The sequence below is a fragment of the Rhinatrema bivittatum genome, chromosome 1 (genome assembly GCF_901001135.1).
Source record: "Rhinatrema bivittatum chromosome 1, aRhiBiv1.1, whole genome shotgun sequence".
NCBI lineage: Eukaryota > Metazoa > Chordata > Amphibia > Gymnophiona > Rhinatrematidae > Rhinatrema > Rhinatrema bivittatum.
The window spans coordinates 115,692,234-115,711,584 of NC_042615.1; the positions used below are offsets into that span (position 1 = coordinate 115,692,234).

Consider the following 19,351-nt stretch of genomic DNA (forward strand, 5'->3'; position numbering starts at 1 on the left):
GAGGGTGACCGAGCAAATGAGCCACTAAAGGGATGGACAAATTTAATGTTATTAACCGCGACCGGTGTTCCATCATTCTCAGCTTCACCATTCTACTCAAATTATTTCATGAAAAATGCTTAAATTTGATGAATGCAAAGAACAGAGAAAGGTGGGGCACTCCTCAAGGAGGAAGGAGCACCTAAGCTAGCAAAATCCAGAAGGATGCATCCGGTCAGAAAATTGCTGAGGTTCCAAAGTGATTTCCAGAAATTATGAAAAACCTCAAGCACTAGGGGAACTCTATATTCAAAGGAAACACAGTTTATTCCATACCAGTTCCAATATTTCGGTCCAGAAAATGGATCATCATCTTTTTGCCTATGTCCTTTTTCTGGACTCTGAAACTTTCTCACAATGACTTATTTACTGCACATTCGAATACAGTTTCATGAATTGGTTCAGCATTTTATTGAAAAGATAAGTTTCATGAACCAATTCGCAAGCTTACCTATTTCAATAAATTGCCAAGCTGGTTCGAGTCTTTAACTTTAACAGGGTGGTATCAATTTTTGTTTCATTCACATAAACTTACCTTTGCCCGAACACGATCCACCAGAATATCAGAATCGCAGTTGAGTTTTTTAGAACGAATCTTGAAGTCAGAATCTCCTTTCTTTGGGGGGCTGATTTTGGCATTGGGAAAACAGGCTGATTTGGGGGAAAAGCCAAAGTGCCTCACAAACTCCAGGAAATCCAGAGTTCTGTCTTGGTTTGTGATTAATGTTTGCCAGAGCCGCCGGATCTCACCCAGAGTTATTTCAGGGTGGATATCAAACCTGTTGCCAAAATGTGATAAAGAATATGTTAGATGACAATAATCATCAATAGGCTGATATTCAAAAAAAGCTGTCCCTAATTTAGGTCCCTAAGTTAGGGACCTATTTTCAATTGAACTTCAGCTGAAAATTCACATATATTTAGAGGCCTAAAAGTTAGGACTCTAAATTTAGGCCTGCTATTTATTTGTCTTGATTTAGGAATCCTAAATTAGGTGCTAGTTCTGAAAATCAGTGCTAAGCTCCTAACTTTGTTTCCCCCCCCTAAAGCCGCTCCTGTCGCCACCCACTTTTTAGGTTCCTAAATTTAGGAGCCTAATGAAACCAGGAGCAAAAAATTTGGGCATTCAGCCCTAATACATTTTCAAAAAGGCTAATTTAGGATCCTAACTCCAAAAGTTAAAAACCAAAATTCTCTGAAAATTGGCCCTTAGGATTTCAGCTGAAAATTCACATAAATGTAGGTACCTGAAATGTAGAGGCCTAAATTTAGAAGCATAACAAAACTAGAATCCTAAATTTAGAGGCTTAGCCCTGGTAAATTTTCAAAAGGACTAATTTAGAATCCTAATTATAAAAGCTAGGCGTCCAAACCCCTTGAAAATTGATCTCCATGTCTCTATCAAACTGTGATATAATAATTATGGGGGAAATTTTGCAATCCTGCAGGGGGTCAGCAAGCTCATTTTTAAAGAGAAACCCTGCATGGAGTTTCCCTTTGAAAATTTGCCAGACACAGGAATGGGGCCCAAACCTCAGCACACAGATTTACAACTGCTTTAAATCAAGTGCAACTATACCCTCCAGAAATGCGCATAGGGCTGTCAAAATGGAAACACCACACCTACTCTCCCTTCCCTGAACTTTCCGCACCTCCTTTCAGCCACTGGTACCCACATGAAGGGAGGGGCATTTTTCATTTGGTCTTTATCCATGGGTTGACAACTATTTACCCAGGGAAAAGGCTTTAAAAATTGCTATCCATGGGGATACATTTTTTTAACCACACGTATTGGTTTAAAGTCCACGAGTATGTTTCCCCTGCAGAAGTTTGCACCAGTTTTAAAGTGAAAGCATTTGCAAACTACCTGTGCACATTTACATATGCTATTTTGAGCAGGCAGTTTCCCTGAGGAAAAACACACATATACTTTTGAAACTTCACAAGTGTGTGCGTAAGTACAAGCCCCTCCTCAGTCCTGCCCCTGAGACTTTCTTCTCTCACTGTGGGGCACTGTGCGCCTTCACACATGGAAAATAATTTTTCATCAGCCTATCTCTACAGGTTAAGCACTGCTTTAGCTTCGGAAATAGCTTTCAAAATCACCCTCTACATCAGTACCATGCCCTTTCATGCCCTTGCTTTTTGAATAATTGTTTTTTTCAGCCAATAAAATGCATCCCAACCCACATTTTTTTTACAAAGACCAATAAATTTACCGAGCAATACAGAATTGCCATTGTATGTTTTTGTGTCCTTACGCTGCACTTTTGCACAACGCTTTCATATTACTCTTACTTAAAACTGCTACTCATGGAATTGCCTCAGAAGGTTGCATGGCTAGTAGTTATATCAGCCGGGTTGGGATCTGAACATGTGAACCCCAGGTTAAAGCAGACCTTACAGGCAGAGCTAGTGAGCTGGCAATTTTACAGTTACTAGGGGTAATTATAAATAGGGCTTCTGATTATAGGTTTTAACTGATAAACCCCAATAAAACACCCCTGAGGCAACAAAAATAAAATAGGTGTTTAATAGATAAACACCGGAAAAACACCACGTCCTTTATTACTCTCTCACCCCTCCTTAGCCCTCGCTGGATCCTCTGCTTTGTTTTATTGCTTTTTTCCACGCTCATGACTCCTCAGCTGCACAAATGTACGTATTTGATTCAACCAGAAAAAGTACCCATTAGTACCTGCACTGCAAAAACATCAATAAATCATGATTTTTGGAAAACAAGCATCTAAATTTACAGTTCATAAACACCTAAAATCAGAAGCCCGAATTATAGATATCACAATGTGCAAATTTTTTCACAAGACGACTGGTAGAAGGCAAACTCCCGCAGAAGGAGAAAGCAAAGAGTCCCGCAAGCTCTTCTTACCGCTTTAAGAGAAAGTACATGTTCTCCTGAGTGAGACGCCTTGAATTCATTTCATCCAGGTCCTCAAACTCCTTCTCAATCGCTGAGTAATTTTTATGCAGGAGGCCTTTTATAATCTTGAACAGCTTAAAAACCAAAGAGGAAAGACAGACAAACATTGCTGCACGATCTCTTCCTGACACAGTTAACGCTGGTTTGCATTGCTTAGCCAGAAAGAATATGTTGCAAAGGAAAGGCCTCATAAAAACTGTTGGTTTCTTTGTGTTTTCCAATTAGTGGGCAGCATCTGAAATGAATCTTCAATATTTTCCAGGCATCTCCTGCATTTTGCTGCTCTGTTTAATCTGTTTGGATTATTTCCTAAATCATGCTCGACTTAATTTCAGGTAGGGTGTCCTGCTGGGTCTGAGGATGTTAATGGCAATTTGACCCCTTTGATTATGCAGTACAAATAGAGAGCCCGATGTAATAAAGTACACAGTGAAACTGCCCGCTGAAATTCAGAGCACAGTTTTTTAACCCATACGGTAACAAAAAATGTTACTCTTGGTACAGTAAGCAAATGTTATATAAATGCAGTGTTTCCCAATGCTCTCCCAGAGGTTCACCTATCCAGTCATATTTTCAGGATTGGCACAATGAATAGGCATAAGATAGATTTCTATAAACTGGACACCTAATATATGCAAATATATCTCATGCATATTCATTACGGATATCCTGAAACCCTGACTGGTTAGATGTGCTTCCAGGAGAGGTTTGGGAAATATTGTACTAATGCATCGGGAGTTAAAAAAGCATGCAAGCCTGAGATAAGATATGTGCTCAGCATTTTGCATAGTCTAAGCATACATTTTAACTTGGAAGTTGAGAGGAATCTCCCGCCACCCCCATCACTCAAACCCCAGGCCCAGATGGCAGGGTCAAGGCCAGTTTCTGGCTGCCGGTAGAGTCCCCTGCCTAGGGAGGAAGCAAGATCAGGAAAAGAAAGCATAGCGGCAGAGAGAAAGCTGCCTTCCCTCCCTGTTTAACATACAGAAAGCATGTTCTATGCACACAAAGCACGTTTTCTGCACATAAATCCTGGCTACAGATTAGAGATGTGATTCGGCCGAACCTTTTGGTTCGGCCTTTGTTATCAGCCCACTGCAAGAAATTTAGTTTTCCCGCAGTTTGGGCCGATTTTTTTCGGCCGCCCAGAATTTCGGGGTTAGTGCGCATCTTTTAAAATGGCGCGGGCCATCCATTGCTCCTACCATGTGACAGGGGTCGACCAATGGCACTGGTAGCCCCTGTCACATGGTAAGGGCAAAGGGCCATTTTGATTACTGGCAGCTGACGGCCCGAGAGGGGGAGATCGCTCCTGGGACCCCTACTGGACCACCAGGGACTTTCGGTAAGTCTTGGAGGTGGGGGGCGGGCAAGACGTGGAGGTTCGGGACGGTGGGGGTTTGTAATTAATTAAATTTGAAGGGTTGGGGTGGGTTTGGGGTTGTTTTTTTTAATGTGCCCTTTCTCCCCCACACAGAAAATGATAGGAAAACCATACAAAATTTCATGGGTTTTCCTTTCGTTTTGTCAGCCCCCCGAAATGCAACGAAATAGGAAATATCGTCTTTATTCCCTATTTTGTTGCAAACAAATGCACATCCCTACTATAGATCCCCAGTACCAGAACATCAGCTTCTGGCCATAGATTAACATTAGCCCTGGAAACTTTACCCCACCTCCGCCTAGGAGTTAAGAGTCCAAGAATCAGTAAGCTTGCAAGTGGACAAGTTATCCAACTAAAGTTAGCCAGATAACATGTCCCGAATATTCAGTGGGGCAAACGTCGTGCTGAATATACTCACCTAAAGTTATGTGGTTGGATTACTTTAAAAATTAAATTGGCAACGTCTGAATATAACCGGTTAGGTGTAAAAGGTTATCCAGTCTTGTGTAGCCAGATAACTTACCACTTAACTGGATATCTTTATGTGACCAGACCCCCCAGTCCATCATCAAAAGCCTTAGTTCCATTTCCTTTTTTCTAAAAATGTCTTGAGCTATCCATCCCCTCTTACCCTCCTCCCTTTGAGGAGAGCAAGGATTGGTTATCAGGCCCTTTATAACCAGTTATTTTGTGGTTTAAGGTGTGGCTAGTTTCATTTTAGAAGAGACACCAGAGAAGCAACTTTAGAGGCATATTCAATAATGCAGGCACATTAACCGGTTAAAGCTGCAACCAAGTAGCAGATGTGATCGCTGGGCAGACTCTGGAATCATTTGGCAATCTCCGGCCCCTGATGAAGCTGACAGAAACACGAGCCGTGTCGGGCCAGGGCCAGTTTGATATTCCTGCTGCATATCCTCTGCTACGATAAGTGTAACCGCACTGCCCTTAGGCTGGTAATATAACCATACTAAAAAATGAAAAAATTGTGAAAATGCAAAAATCCTAAAAACATTACTACAGAGAAACCGATGATTAAAAGATAGTGACGGTCCGAACATTTAACTGTGACTGCACAATTATATTCGTGGCATTTTGGGGCTATCGGAAGTAAAGCCCGCCATTTTATATGAGGTTTCTCTGGTCCCGTCATGAGACTACATGGTATTAGCTATTGATATTTTGATAAATATGATGCTGTTTTGAATCCAAGTTACGAGCGTACATCATATATATATACAGTTTTGTATATATATACAGTTTTGCAGCTTGGCTGCACATTTTACTTTCTATATCGAGCGGGACTAACTAAAAGACTCATCAACATGCATTTGCATGTTGAGCGCGCTATTACCCCTTACTGTATAAGGGGTAACAATAGCACGTCAAAAATGCACGTCCAAACGGGGGCTAACAGTGTGCTTGGCCTGAGCGTACCGTACTGAATCGGCCTGTATGTAAGGTGCTTTTGTTGTATTGTTCCTTTTATGGACGCTTTGAACTATTATGGTGGAAAAGTGTGACTATAAATAAACGATGATGATAAATTCTAAATGGCTAGAATTAGGCCAGTTAAATTAGGGACATTTCGAGAGCATAACTGGAAGGACTTAAGGTAGCCGAATAGCCGGCTACGTTATCCTACTAACTCTGGGGCCGATGAATACAATGCGCTCAGCCGAGCGCACTGTTTAACCCGCCTTCGGAAGCAGGTTAAATAGGCGCTATTCCACCCCCTAATGCAATAGGGGGAATAGCGCCTATTTAAAGCATGTCCGATGCAGAATGAATTAGCGCTCATCACATGCAAATGCCTGTGAATGAGCCTATTACTCATTCACTCCAAATGCAAAAAAGTAAATGTGCGTTAATAGCTGAGCGCACTGAAAAAAAATACAGAAAAGCAGAAAAAACTGCTTTTCTGTACTTTTTTAAAGTTAAAAAAAAAAAGAAAAAAAAAACCCCTCTGCCGACCGCTTTGAAGACCGATGCCAATATGCTCGGCATCAGTTTTCATAACCGGATGTCTGCAGTTATGAAAACCGACACCGAGTTTATCAGCATCTGTGTTCATAACCAGCAGACCACCGGTAACCGTGGGGGTCGCATTAGCAAGGAGAAGCTAAGATCGAGCTAGCAACCCTAGCGCCTCCTTGCTAGTGCGACCCCCTAATTTGTTTATTGCGTGGCGCCCCCTTGCGGGTGCCATGCATGCACTAAGAAAGCGGGCGCTGAAAAGTCAGCGCCAACTTTCCGCAAATTTTATTGCATCGGCCCCTCTGATATTCAAAGTTAACCGGCTAACTTACTGTAGCTGGCTAAGTCTGATCAGGACAAAGTGCTGTCCTAAAGTTAGCCAGATAAAGCTAGCTGGCAAACCCTAAGATAGCCAGTTATATTCAGCAATGTGCCTGCCTTATTGAATATGCCTCTAAAGTTAGTTGGATAAGTTTATCTGGCAACTTTGCTATCCGGACTATGACAAAATATGGACCTCAAAATAATCAGATGCCAACCTTCAGCATTGTGCTTGGTAAATACAAAGGAATATTTCTTCTTTTAAGTTTCTACAGATATAGTAAGCTTTTTCCACCTGTTCTGCATTTTATTTAATATCCAAACCCTAATGTTTTGACTATAAAATTTCCATTGTTACAATGCATATCACAGAGGAACATAATAAAAAAGCTTAATTTATAGATATGCACAGAAACACCTCATGTTTAGGGGTAAAAGGTGGTTGATTTGGCAAGCTCTGCTGTGTGTAAAATGGTTACTTATACACTACCTGTTCCGGGGTTCTCCCAATGTCATGGTCTTTTTTTGAGGAATAGGTATTGAGGTGATTCTCCATCTCCCCATCTTCATCAGACAGAGATAGGGAGCTTACTATTGACTTCTCATCAAAGAGACTGGGCACGCCTCTCCTTAAAAAAAAAAAAACAAGAGACACTAATAATATAACTATGACTCCTTGATTGCTATCTCACGCTTTCTGGGATATAAGCAGCCCATAAATGACACCTCTTACTAAGATACACAGAAATGAGCATGCTCATTTTACAGGACACCATACTACCTCTGCCTTAGATATTACAGAATGTATATCTAAAATGTATGTCTAAAACTGTGAACGACTTCAAAGGGGCGTGGGATAAACACTGTGGATCCATCAAGTCTAGAGGGCGTGAATAAAGTGGTGGCAGCAAAACACTGCACGGAGCGGCAGTAGCCCCAGAGGCATTCACGGAGCGGGATGCCAGTGGCCAGTAGTTGGTGTTCCACCTTCACGGAGCGGAAGGATGGAGGGCTGCCATCTCCAAAAAAAATAAAAAAACAAACAAAAATAAAAACAGGGGTGGGTAAGAGTATGGGGCAAGGGTGTGGCCTGCTTGTTACAGCGGTTGCTACCCCTATTGAGCTGGATGTCACTTGGATGCAGATACGGAGCTGCTCTCTAAATTGGTGGTAGGGTGGAGGGGAATTAGGGCTGGAGGGTACTGGAAGCAGATACGGAGCTGCTCTCTAAATTGGTGGTAGGGTGGAGGGGAATTAGGGCTGGAGGGTACTGGAAGCCAATAGTAACAGGAGGGAGAGAGAAAAAGGGAAAAAAAATGGATAAAGTGCGTAGCTTGCTGGGCAGACTTGATGGGCCGTTTGGTCTTCTTCTGCCGTCATTTCTATGTTTCTATGTTTCTATGTATTTAATCATTGTTAAAAAAAGAGAACATCAGCAAGGGCAAAGCTGTATTTACAAGATAATCCAGATAAGACAGACAGAGCAGCAGAGGGTATAGAAATCTGAGATGATGCAAGGGTGTTAGATGCCCTAGGCAAAAATTCAGCCATGCCCTCTTTCTCCCTGTCCCTCCCACAATTAACTTCTGACAATTAATATTGTGCATTAATATGAATACAAAATTCTGCATTTATAATGCCTTTAGTTTTTACATGTAAAGGAGAATGTGATACTGATTGTATATTCTCATTTATTTGGTACTTAAACTGAATTTCCAGGAAAACTTTGAGCAACAAAAATGATATCAATTAAAATCAAAGGAAATAAATTGATTACAACATACAAAATAAAGAACGAAAATATAAAAATATTCAAATCAAACTTAAAAAATGATCGGTGCTTCATTCACGTCCCTAGGGATATGCACCAAAAGGACTGCACAATAGTTTAGCAAATACAGAAACAAGTTTTTTCAGGTCAAAAAGACTGAGAAACTAACATATGTTTTACTCAACTTTAGCTTTCACTCACCACTGGCCACAGAAACAGGAAGTGTCCAGAGGATGTGGAGGGCAGTAAATGTGTTGTGGACACTATCTCTGGGGCTGATGCAATATAAATCGCGGAAAGCAGGTGCTGAAAAGTCAGCGCCCGCTTTCCTAACATGCGCATGGCGCCTGCAAGGGGGGCACCATGCAATATCTAAATTAGGGGGTCATGCTAGCAAGGAGGTGCTAGGGTCGCTTGCATGACCTTAGCGCCTCCTTGCTAACGCGACCCCGCCACGGCTGCCGGTTATGAAGACCGACGCCGGTAAACTTGGCGTCGGTTTTCATAACCGGCCGCCTGCTAGTAATGAAAACAGATGGCGAGTTTATCGGCGTTGGTCTTCATAACTCGGCGGTCTGCCGAGTTATTTTATTTTATTTTTTTTACTTAAAAAAAGAAGTACAGAAAAGCAGTTTTTTCTGCTTTTCTGTACTTCTTTTACCTGTGCTCAGCTAGTAACGCCTGTTCCAAACACACATTTATCGCTCAGCTATTAACGCCTGCCTGGAGCAGGCGTTACTAGCTGAGCACAGGTAAAAGAAGTATAGAAAAGCAGTTTTTACTTCTTTTTTTAATTAAAAAAAAAAAAAAAAAAAACTCGGCAGACCGCCGAGTTATGAAGACCGAGGCCGAGTTTACCGGTGTCGGTCTTCATAATCGGCAGCCGCGGCGGGGTCGCGTTAGCAAGGAGGCGCTAAGGTCGCGCAAGCGACCTTAGTACCTCCTTGCTAGAGTGACCCCTAATTTGAGTATTGCATGGCCCCTCCCTTGCGGGCGCCATGCCTGCATTAGGAAAGCGGGAGCTGACTTTTCAGCGGCCGCTTTCCGCGCTTTATATTGCATCGGTCCCTAAGCCGGAGCTACAAGGGGAAGTAGAGGAGTAAGGTTGTAATAGATCAGTTGAAACCAATAAGTCTCTTAGATTTCAGCCGTGTCAGAAAGCAATACAGGGCAGGTGTTGGAAAATTGAAATGGGAGTTAGCAGTGACCAGTGCTGGCATTTGATGCTATATAACTCTCTCATCCATTTAGAATATGGCAAAAAAACACATCAATCTGTCAGTGTCTGGGTCAGACCACAGTAAAAATAACAAATCACAATAATCAAGGTAGGCTTGTTTGAAAGCTTTCCTGGTACCAATACATAGATGACTTTTTCTTGGTTTGGTCAGGTACCATCATTTAATTTTTTTCTGGTCTTCGATTGGTTCAGCCCGTGTGACCAGAACCTATGATTTTCTTTTCAGTATAGTTATTCTCAGACACCTTATCTAGACATATCCATGAAGAACTAATGTTTTTGCTCTTCTATTGTTAAGAAGTCTACTGATAAAAATACTCTTCTTCATTACAATAGCCACCATCCATGGTCTCTGAGACAAAATATTCCATTTGGACAGTTTTTTCGCCTCCGTCATCTCTATTCTTCTAAAGAAGAGTTTTTTTTACTCATGTTCAAACTATGTCCAATAACGTCCTGTCTCGTAGCTGTTCTCCTCACGTTGATGGAGACCTTTCAGATGAGCCTTCTTGTCTTATCTGGACTCTGCAGGCATGGGATTGGCTCTGGTCTGGAATCCTTGAGTGCCTGAAGTACTGCAGGGAGCGGGGAGACAAGCACAGGTCCAGAAAAAAAAAAAGTGTCTAAACTCAGGGACTGCAGAGAAGGAAAGCGATCCAAGCCTGTGGAGGAGGGGAAATCCCAAACTGAAAGGTGAGCTGAGCCTAATTGCTGATGAGGAGTGGGAATGAGTGAAGCAGGCCTGCAGGAGAGGAGGAGCATTCTGGGGAGGAGACAGGGGAACAGAGAAGGACAGGTCAGTGAGAAGTGGAGAGCAGAGCGGGCTAAGGTGATGTAGGGCCCAGAGCAGGAAGAGAGGTATTAAACCTCCTCCCCCAAATACAAAATTCAAGGTATGCCCATGCAGAAAGCGGAGAATTAAGAGTGCAGAGGGAGTAAGGGGGGTGGGGGGAAGATGGGAAGAGGAGATTAGGCGTGTAACCCCACCTCAGTGTGCCTGTCCTGCACAGGTGGGGGGCCATATAAGACTTTGTCAACTCTTTGGGGTAGGAACCCTGGCTAGCTCTCTTTGTGCCCCTTCCCCCAGGGTGTAGATCCTTTTGGTTGGGGGGGGGGGAAATGTTTACTTTCAGAGCCCAATGCAGGGATGACTTCCTCCTTACTGAAATTTCCCTGGGAGAGGGGTAAACTCTTCACTCTGTGCCAAAAAAACAGGCAGGACGCATTGGGTTAGTGTCCAAACTAAAACTTTACTGTTAAACGTTAGGTGACTAATGGCAAAATATATATGAATCCAGCACCACAGTCTTTCTTTCTTTGGTTACACTCTTTACCCTTTATCTGTGCAGGAGGAATCTTTTAAACAGACAAGTGATCCATCCGCCCTCCTGGATTAGGTTAATTAGTGGTCCCAGTGGGCAGGTTAACCCTTAATCTGGTTGGAAGAACCCCTTCCAAAGATGGCCAAAATCCTGTCCAAGCACAGAGAGGAAATCCCCTCTCTCCCCAGAGGGTAAAGACGCCAGATGGGTGTCTTCAAAGATATAGATAGTCTCTTACTCACTGTAGGTAGATCTTCAGGATCTTTATTCTTGATATTTTCCCTGTTCTTTTCCTGTGGGGATTGAAATGGGGTGGGATCCGATGTCCAAGCAGCGGCTTGGGCTGTTTCCCTGCTCCAGGCAGGAAGGTGGGCAAAAATCTTCTTGCTGGGCAATTACCCAAAAGTCTTTCTTGTCCCCAAAAAATACTAACCATGGAGTTGTTCCTTGCAGTGGGTCACCACCTAGGTGGGCAGGTCTTCTCTATCCCTGGGTAGCCCAAACAAAGGGTTCCTCGTTCCCTGAGTCGAAGAAAGGTCCAGGGGTCTAGCAAGGCTCCTACCACGTAAAAGTCTAAAATTCCAAATCACTCTGCACCTTGGGAGGAGAGTACAGCAGTGGAGTCCTCGACCCATCCCAAAAGATCCCAGGCAGGATGGAGCCCAGGTCCCCAAGTAGGCAAAAAATACAACTGAGGCAAAAATCTACTGCTTTCCTCCAGATCTGCAAATTATACTGCTCCCCAGAGCTCTAAGCAGAGAGTTCCTATGAAACCTCCGAAGTGGGACGTCCATTCCAGCACCCTCAGAGGGAGGGGCTGCACATGAATGGATCCTCCCCTAATTATTCTTCACTAACTGCACTAACTGGTACAAGGATTTATCCAGGGCTTAATAGTAATGGAACCGAGGGTCCATCACAGGAGCATAAGAGGAAAGGGGGGTTAAGAGAGCATGGTGTTGACAGATGAGGGTGGGGGATGTGGATAGGGGGAATGGAGCAGCATGGATGAGCTGAGATTGAGGAGAGGAATGACTAATGGGACTTTGAGTTTTTCTTGCTCCTCTCTGGACATTTAAATACAAGCTGGTCAGTCAGACTCATGACTCACTATATTCTGTTTTTTCTTTTTTTGTGCTGGGGGTGCTGCAATTTGTGTTGATTTCAGCACCCCCAATCATTTTCAAAAGTTGGCTCCTATGGACCAAAATGATAAAGCGAATGGAACAGTTTCCCTGTGAGGAAAGGATAAAGAAGTTAAGGCTCTTTAGATTGGAGAAGAGAGACTGAGGGGAGAATTTGATAGAGATCTATACATTCATGAGTGGAGTGAAATGAGTAAATGTAAATTAGTTGTTTATTCTTTCAAAAATAAAAAGATTTTTTTATTTTTGAGGGAATATTATTGAGGGAATACTACGCCAATAAAATCCACCATCTTCACTATGATGCCCAGGCCCTTTTCTCATATGTAGCTCAAATCACTAAATCAGCCCCCCCTTCAATACCAGATGAACAAGCTCTTTCCAAGGCTAATGAGCTCGCATCATTCTTCCAACAGAAGATCTCGAATACATTCACTCTCCTCCCTTCTACAACTACACCTCTCACTTCAGGCAAGAATCCTCACTCCCTCTCGAGAGCCAAGCTCAACAACTTTGAATCAATCTCCTCCAAGGAGATTGACTCCCTTCTAAAAAGACAGAAACCAACCAGCCACCCAGCAGACAATATTCCTTCGAAACTCTTGCTACTCATCCCAAACACGATTTCTGGGCCCTTGACAAGTATCATAAACTGCCTCCTAACTCAAGGGTCTTACCCAGACAGACTAAAAACCGCTTCCCTCAAACCCCTCCTTAAGAAACACAACCTGGACCCCAACGAATTATCCAATTACCGACCCATCTCCAATCTCCCCTTCTTAGCCAAACTAACGGAGAAACTGGTAAACACCCAGCTTTCAGAATATCTAGAAGACCACAACATCCTATACCCATCACAATACGGTTTCCGAAAATCACGCAACACGGAAACTCTCCTCATATCACTTACAGACCATATTATGATGGGACTAGACAAGGGCCATTCCTTTTTACTAGTCCTGCTTGACATCTCGGCGGCATTTGACACCGTCAACCATTCCATCCTCCTGGAGCGTCTAACAGACATTGGTATCTCCGGTTCAGCCCACAATTGGTTCAAGTCCTTCCTCTGCAATAGAACCTTCAAAGTCAAAATCAATAATAAAGAATCACCCCTGACAAAATCCCCACTTGGTGTACCACAAGGATCTTCCTTATCTCCTACGCTCAACATCTACCTCCTCCCCCTCTGTCAACTGCTAACCGATCTCAATCTAATCCACTACCTCTATGCAGATGACGTGCAGATTCTGATCCCTATAACAGAATCCATCTCCAAAGCTCTCACTCACTGGAACAACTGCCTTCTATCCATTACCAACCTTCTCAACAGTTTAAACCTGGTCCTCAATGCCTCGAAGACAGAGCTCCTCCTCATCTCCTCAAACCAAGATAACTTCCTCCCACTGACCACCCACAATACACATTTCACCCATCAACATGTAAGAGACCTCGGGGTAATTCTTGACAATCGCCTAAACCTGAAGAAAATGGTCAATACCACAAACAAAGACTGCTTCTACAGACTCCAGGTTCTAAAACGAATCAAACCCCCTCCTATTTTTCCAGGACTTCAGGACAGTTCTCCAATCCTTGTTGTTCGCCAAAATTGATTACTGCAGCGCCCTCCTTCTAGGCCTCCCTAAATCTACCACCAAGCCACTACAGATGATACAGAACGCCGCAGCGAGATTACTGACCAACACCAACCGTGGAGACCACATCTCACCCATCCTCAGGAACCTACACTGGTTACCAGTGAATTTCAGAATCCTGCACAAATCAATCACTTTAATACACAAATCCATCCACCACCAACTTCAACTCGATCTCGAAATCCCCTTCAAACTACATTCTTCCAATAGACCAACGAGAGAAATCCACAAAGGAACACTGCAATTTCCCCCAACTAAAGCCACACGCTTTACCTCGATGAAAGATCGAGCCTTCTCGATAGCAGGCCCAGATATCTGGAATAACATCCCTGCAGACCTCAGATTGGAACCCTGCCTCTTAACATTTAGGAAAAAACTCAAGACATGGCTCTTCAGCCAAGCCTTCTCTGAACCCCCTGACATTCACTAGTTTGCCCTTACTCTATGCCTGAATGATATGCCTGAATGATAACCTTATTTTCTGTCTGTACGATAGACCCTGATACTCCTAAGCACTTTATGCACTATCTATCTTAACAATGGTATTATATTTATAATTGCTGCCTGCTCTAACCTATCTTTCCAGCTGTTTAAGCTCCCAAGTTCTTACTCCCTGTTGAATGTAACTTTGCCTCTTCCACACCTTTGTTGATTTAAGTTAGTTGGCACTACAGTTGTTTACCCTGTTCAATGTAAACCGATCCGATATGGTTTTTGTCCATGAAGGTCGGTATAGAAAAGTGTTAAATAAATAAATAAATAAATAAATAAATAAATAAATAGATTAAGGGAAACTTCATAAAGTTTTTAAGTAGCACATTTAAAATAATGTACACGTTTGCACTCAACAGTCAATTAATTATATACTAACCAATGAACATGGAATCAGAATGTAGATGTGCCATATTATATTGATCTGATGCCTCTTATCTCACAATGGGCTGCAAGATTTAATCATTTACCAATTTGTTGGAAGGAAAAATTTAATATCATAATTATTTAAATGTTTCAGAAACATCAATGATGTCATCCACCTTTGCCTGGATCAGCCCTATAAAAAGGCCCTGCTTCAGTTCCTCAGGACCTTCCAGTCCAGGTCTTCCATGGTCTTCCTGTGTCTTGATGGATCTTCGTTCCTTGTTCTTCATGTTCCTGGTCTTCTTTGTCTTGTTGTTCCTGGTCTCTTCCCTCATCGGAGCTCCTTCGTCGCTTGTTCTTTGTTCCTGAGGTTCCGGATGTCCTGATGTTCCAGATGTCCTGATTTCCAGATGTCCCTGATTTCCAGATGTCCCTGATCTCCGATGTTCCTGTCCTGACTCGGTCCATCTCATCTTCAGCTCTTCATCCAGTTCCTAGGTTCCTCGTCTGTTCACCTTTCCTGGCGTGCCACCATCGTGGTCTGAGACCAGCCCATGGGGGGGCTGTGTAGGGCGCCTCATGGCACAAGGCCTACCCTCTCGTCTGCAGTACAAGCCTCCGGAAGGCTTCCTGTTTTAATGCCTAGCTTCTGAATCCTGAGACTTGAATCCTGAGTCTTGAATCCTGTCCTGGTCTTCGGAGTTCCTTGTGCCTGCTTCTGTCCATGCCTAAGACTCTGCCAGAACCTGCTCTGCTTCAGCGTGGTCCATGACCAGTCACCAGCGGCTGAGTAGGGCGCGCCCTGGTGCAGACCTCTCCTGAATCTTTGTCATGTCCTGGCCTCAACTTCCACTTCTTCGCCTGGAGTCTGCTTCACCTTCAGCGTGGTCCACGACCAGCCATGGGCGGGTGTGTAGGGCGCACTGCAATGCAGCACTCACCCAGTAATTTCTTCTGAATCCTTTCCCGAGATCTCAGAGTATCCTGAGTCTTCATCTGATTCTTCTTGTTCCTGCCCTCAGCCTCCATCTGGCCTCACGCACTCATTGTTCCCAAGCGGCGTGTCCGGAAGGGCTATCGAGTGGCCGGAGGGCTGATCTCGAGACCAGTATTGCGTTGCTGGGTCTCATTGGTGTGTGTAGGTCCAGTGGAGGGCTGAGCCTGCATTGTTCCTGTTCCAGACGATCCTTGCCTGGTCTTCAGTCCAGCCTTGCTCCTGCTCTGCCTGTGCTTGTACTTGCTCACCTCTCGCGGTGTGTCTTGGGGCTCCAACCTGAGCCATGCCGTGATCCAAGGGCTCACAATCTCCCTTGAGAAACGACTGCGCCTCTGCGCTCGTAACACCACATAATAAATGTAGTTTATAAAAGCCAGCTTTAACTATGGCCTTTATCTGTGGGACATGGGATAATTTAGAATCTATTACAATCCCAAGATATTTTTGCCTGCGAGACGATCTGTAGTTCAGTGCTCTCCACCTTGATGGATAGTGGGATTGAAATTGATGTGTTACGCTGTATCACTAGGACCTCTATCTTTGACAGATTGAGGGCTAGTTTGTTATGTGTCAGCCAGCTTTTGATGGATGTCAAACAGATGGAAATTAGTGAAACTATGATGGGCCATGAAGATGCCAATGGAATATAAAACTGAATATCATTGGCATAAACACAGAAACTGTCAAAGAGGCTGGCCAAATGTTGACAGATCAGAGCTAAATAGATATTAAATAGTAGAGTCATGAGGGCTGAACCTTGCAGAAAACCCATCTGCAGGATACCAGTCAGAGCTGACCTGACCAATCTGTATTCTCTGCCCTCAAACATGCTCTCTCTCCCCCCCCTCGAAAGGTTTGCTCACAGCACGCTGGGTCTGCTCCATTTTCGCCAAATTCTGTGCAGAAAATGAAAATTCTGTGCAGAAAATGGAAATTCTGCGCAGGATGGGAACTCTGCACAAATTTTGTGCTCCGCAGTAGCGCAGAATTCCCCAGGCATATTATATAGTTCAAACTAGGCTATAGATCAGGCTGATATGGTATAAAGTACTATTTTCCTCCTGCAAACCTTGGGGATTGGGGGAATAAAGGGTAGGGTTTGGGATCAGCAGGCAGGACCAAGGATCAGCAGGCACAACCATGACTATAAATATCGGTCACTACGGATTATTAATTGCCATCTGGGCCAAAGGCCATACAATGGACTGCCTGGTTAAAACCCGGAGGGGTGACAACTCTAAGCAGTATTTAAATACAGCAGTGGATTATGGACAATTCAGAGTGCAGGAGCAGACTGCTGCTCCTGTGACACCCTGAGATTCACTGGGATTTATAGATTAGGCTCTTTAGAGTTAGTTAACAGGCTGCTAAGCATCTTCTGAAAATGGGGGGTACCCTTGAAAGACGTTTTTCAGTGACTAGTTACAGATGCCCCATGTGGTGACAGGCCAATCTCAGCACAATAGGGTTTGGAAGGGACACTGGCGGAGCTCACCCAGCACTTGAAAATCTTGACACAAGCAAACCCAACATGCCGTAGATAAAGAAGGAGAAATAAAGGTGCCCCCTAATGAGTTTTTTTTTGCGCTTGGGTGAACGAAATGGCTGCATCAGGAGGCTGATAGCTGAAAACCTTTCCAGCCTTTTGTTCAAGAAATGGCAGGCACTTTCCATCCTTTTGAAGCAAAAAAAAAAAAAAAGAAACCCCCACAACCCAAGAAGGCCTTTCGGAGTCTTCACGAGAGATGTGGATTTTGAGGGCGACCTTGGGTCATACAGAACTAATCAAGCGAAAACAATAAGAAAATTAGCCTGACAGTCAGCAAGTATCTGAAGACTTTATCAAAAAGAATTAGAAATGGCCAAATTCGGTGGGAGCAGCAAGGGCTCAAATCTGCAAGGTGGCATTGTGCCGGCCGGATTAAATTATTTATTCATTGTTAATTTATTTATTTATGGATGTGCAAATGACCTTAGCTGCTGCAGGTGCTGAGGCCTCTCTGAAAAGGCCCGGTTTCAGAGCCAGGGCTCGAATGTTGGTCCATTTAACTCATTCTTTCCCTTAAGGCGATCAAACGCTGACTTTTATCGAGGAGATAGAGGAGGAAAGAGCCGTATGTGTTCCAAAAACCGCACAGCGCCTGAGCAGCCTTAAGTGCCCGACTATTTCAGACTCATTCAGGATCTTCTGCGTTGGCCTTTCTGAGATTTAATGTCCAGCGAATTAGCAAATGAATGCCTGTGTCAACATGCCAATAATCCCTGGTTGGTTTAAACAGATAGAAAGTTTCTGGTGAAGCTCAGAAAATGGAAGCTTTTCCTTCAGAAAGGAAATCTGCACTCTCGTAAGGTTTACCGAAACATGAAGGATGCAAAAAAAACAATCATGATCCCACCGCATCCTTGAATTTATGCGAATTTCCAGTGCTACCAAAGGAATGAATGCAAAACGTTCCTGTCACAGGTCAGCTGCTTTCTTTCTTTCTTTTTTTTTTTTTTTTTTTTTATAAATCCCATGCCTGTGGTTTTAAATGGAAAAAGCAGTAAAAGCAACGGGTCACCCACTGCAGCATTCACATGAAGTTTCAGGAAAACCTAAAGATGCGGCGCAGGTAACCAGAAGCTCTATACTCTGCTTTATTTTTCCACGAAGGGCTAGAATCAACAGGGGATCTCATTTTCTGGAGGGTTAGCCAAGTACTGACACAAGACAAGAACTGTCAGCCCATTGCTCCTGCTGACCCAGCGCAGAAGCCCACAGTGGGAACTCCGTGTAGGACATGACCCAGGAGGAGACAGGAACACAAAAGCTCAGCATGGGGGTGGAAGGCAAGAAGTCAGAGACACATATGGAAAACGCCTGGTAAACCTCTGTCGCAGGGGAAACCCCCGCCATTTCCCTGGAACCCTGCTTGGGGGGGGGGGGGAAGAAATAGGTGAGAAATTTCTGAAAAGCAGCCTGCAAAACATGAACTGAAATAAAAGGGAGAGGTGGGTTTGTATATTTCTGCAAGCCTAACGGTTAACTGTTTTTATCTCAGACATAACAAGGGACAGTGCGATAAGGGGAAATTAGTTTTCCCAGGTTTGCACCCAGAGGTAGAAATTTAAAAAAACCCATGTTTCCCTTTTATTTCACATGAGGTTTTGATTCATTGTGTGGAGCCAAGCGGTTTTTTAGGCATCTTTTTCGAAACTTCTTATTTCTTTTTTTTCCGAGCATGGTTCCGGGGAATATTTTGCATATATACCCCAACTGGGGGAAGGGAATACAAATGAATTGCACCCTGAGCCGTCCCCAAGGCCCTGGCTTTAACACTGCAGCACAAGAGACTCAGGTTTAAGTCTCTTATTCGTTGGGGGCCAGAAGGGCTCAGGTGCGACACAGGGTGGGGGGAGGAATCAGAAAATGTGCTCAGTAATCCGAGTCAGGGCTGAGCTGAGAAGCTTCTGACTTGCCTCTAAGAGCCAAACATGAGCTGAATGGGTACAGAAGACTCCTAGCTAGGTGTCCTTAACCAAAAAGAAAAGAATAATGTCTCTTCCAACTGAGATCCGATGTATTCTATATCTGCTTATTCCTTCTTTGTTTTTTCATCATCTTAGTTATCATTCTCTTAAATCGTTTTTCTCTTTTCGTACATCTTTCATTTTCCCATATTCCGCTCAGTTTTGTTTTTTTCTTCAGCCTCATGTTTTGCCCC

General features: G+C 43.6%; 1 protein-coding gene across 2 annotated transcripts in view; it reads right to left on the reverse strand.

The window, feature by feature from the left end:
* Positions 1 to 19,351, reverse strand: part of LOC115082035 (EF-hand calcium-binding domain-containing protein 6-like) — a 193,115-nt gene that overhangs the window by 16,520 nt on the left and 157,244 nt on the right. For both annotated transcript variants that reach the window (XR_003854082.1, XM_029586330.1), the window contains exons 14-16: positions 7,150 to 7,288; positions 2,927 to 3,051; positions 575 to 818 (exon numbers count right to left, since the gene is read on the reverse strand). Coding sequence is in view for 1 of the 2 variants with exons in the window: in XM_029586330.1 (XP_029442190.1) it covers positions 575 to 818; positions 2,927 to 3,051; positions 7,150 to 7,288 (508 nt within the window). In the remaining variant the exon portion in view is untranslated. The remainder of the gene's footprint in view (positions 1 to 574; positions 819 to 2,926; positions 3,052 to 7,149; positions 7,289 to 19,351) is intronic.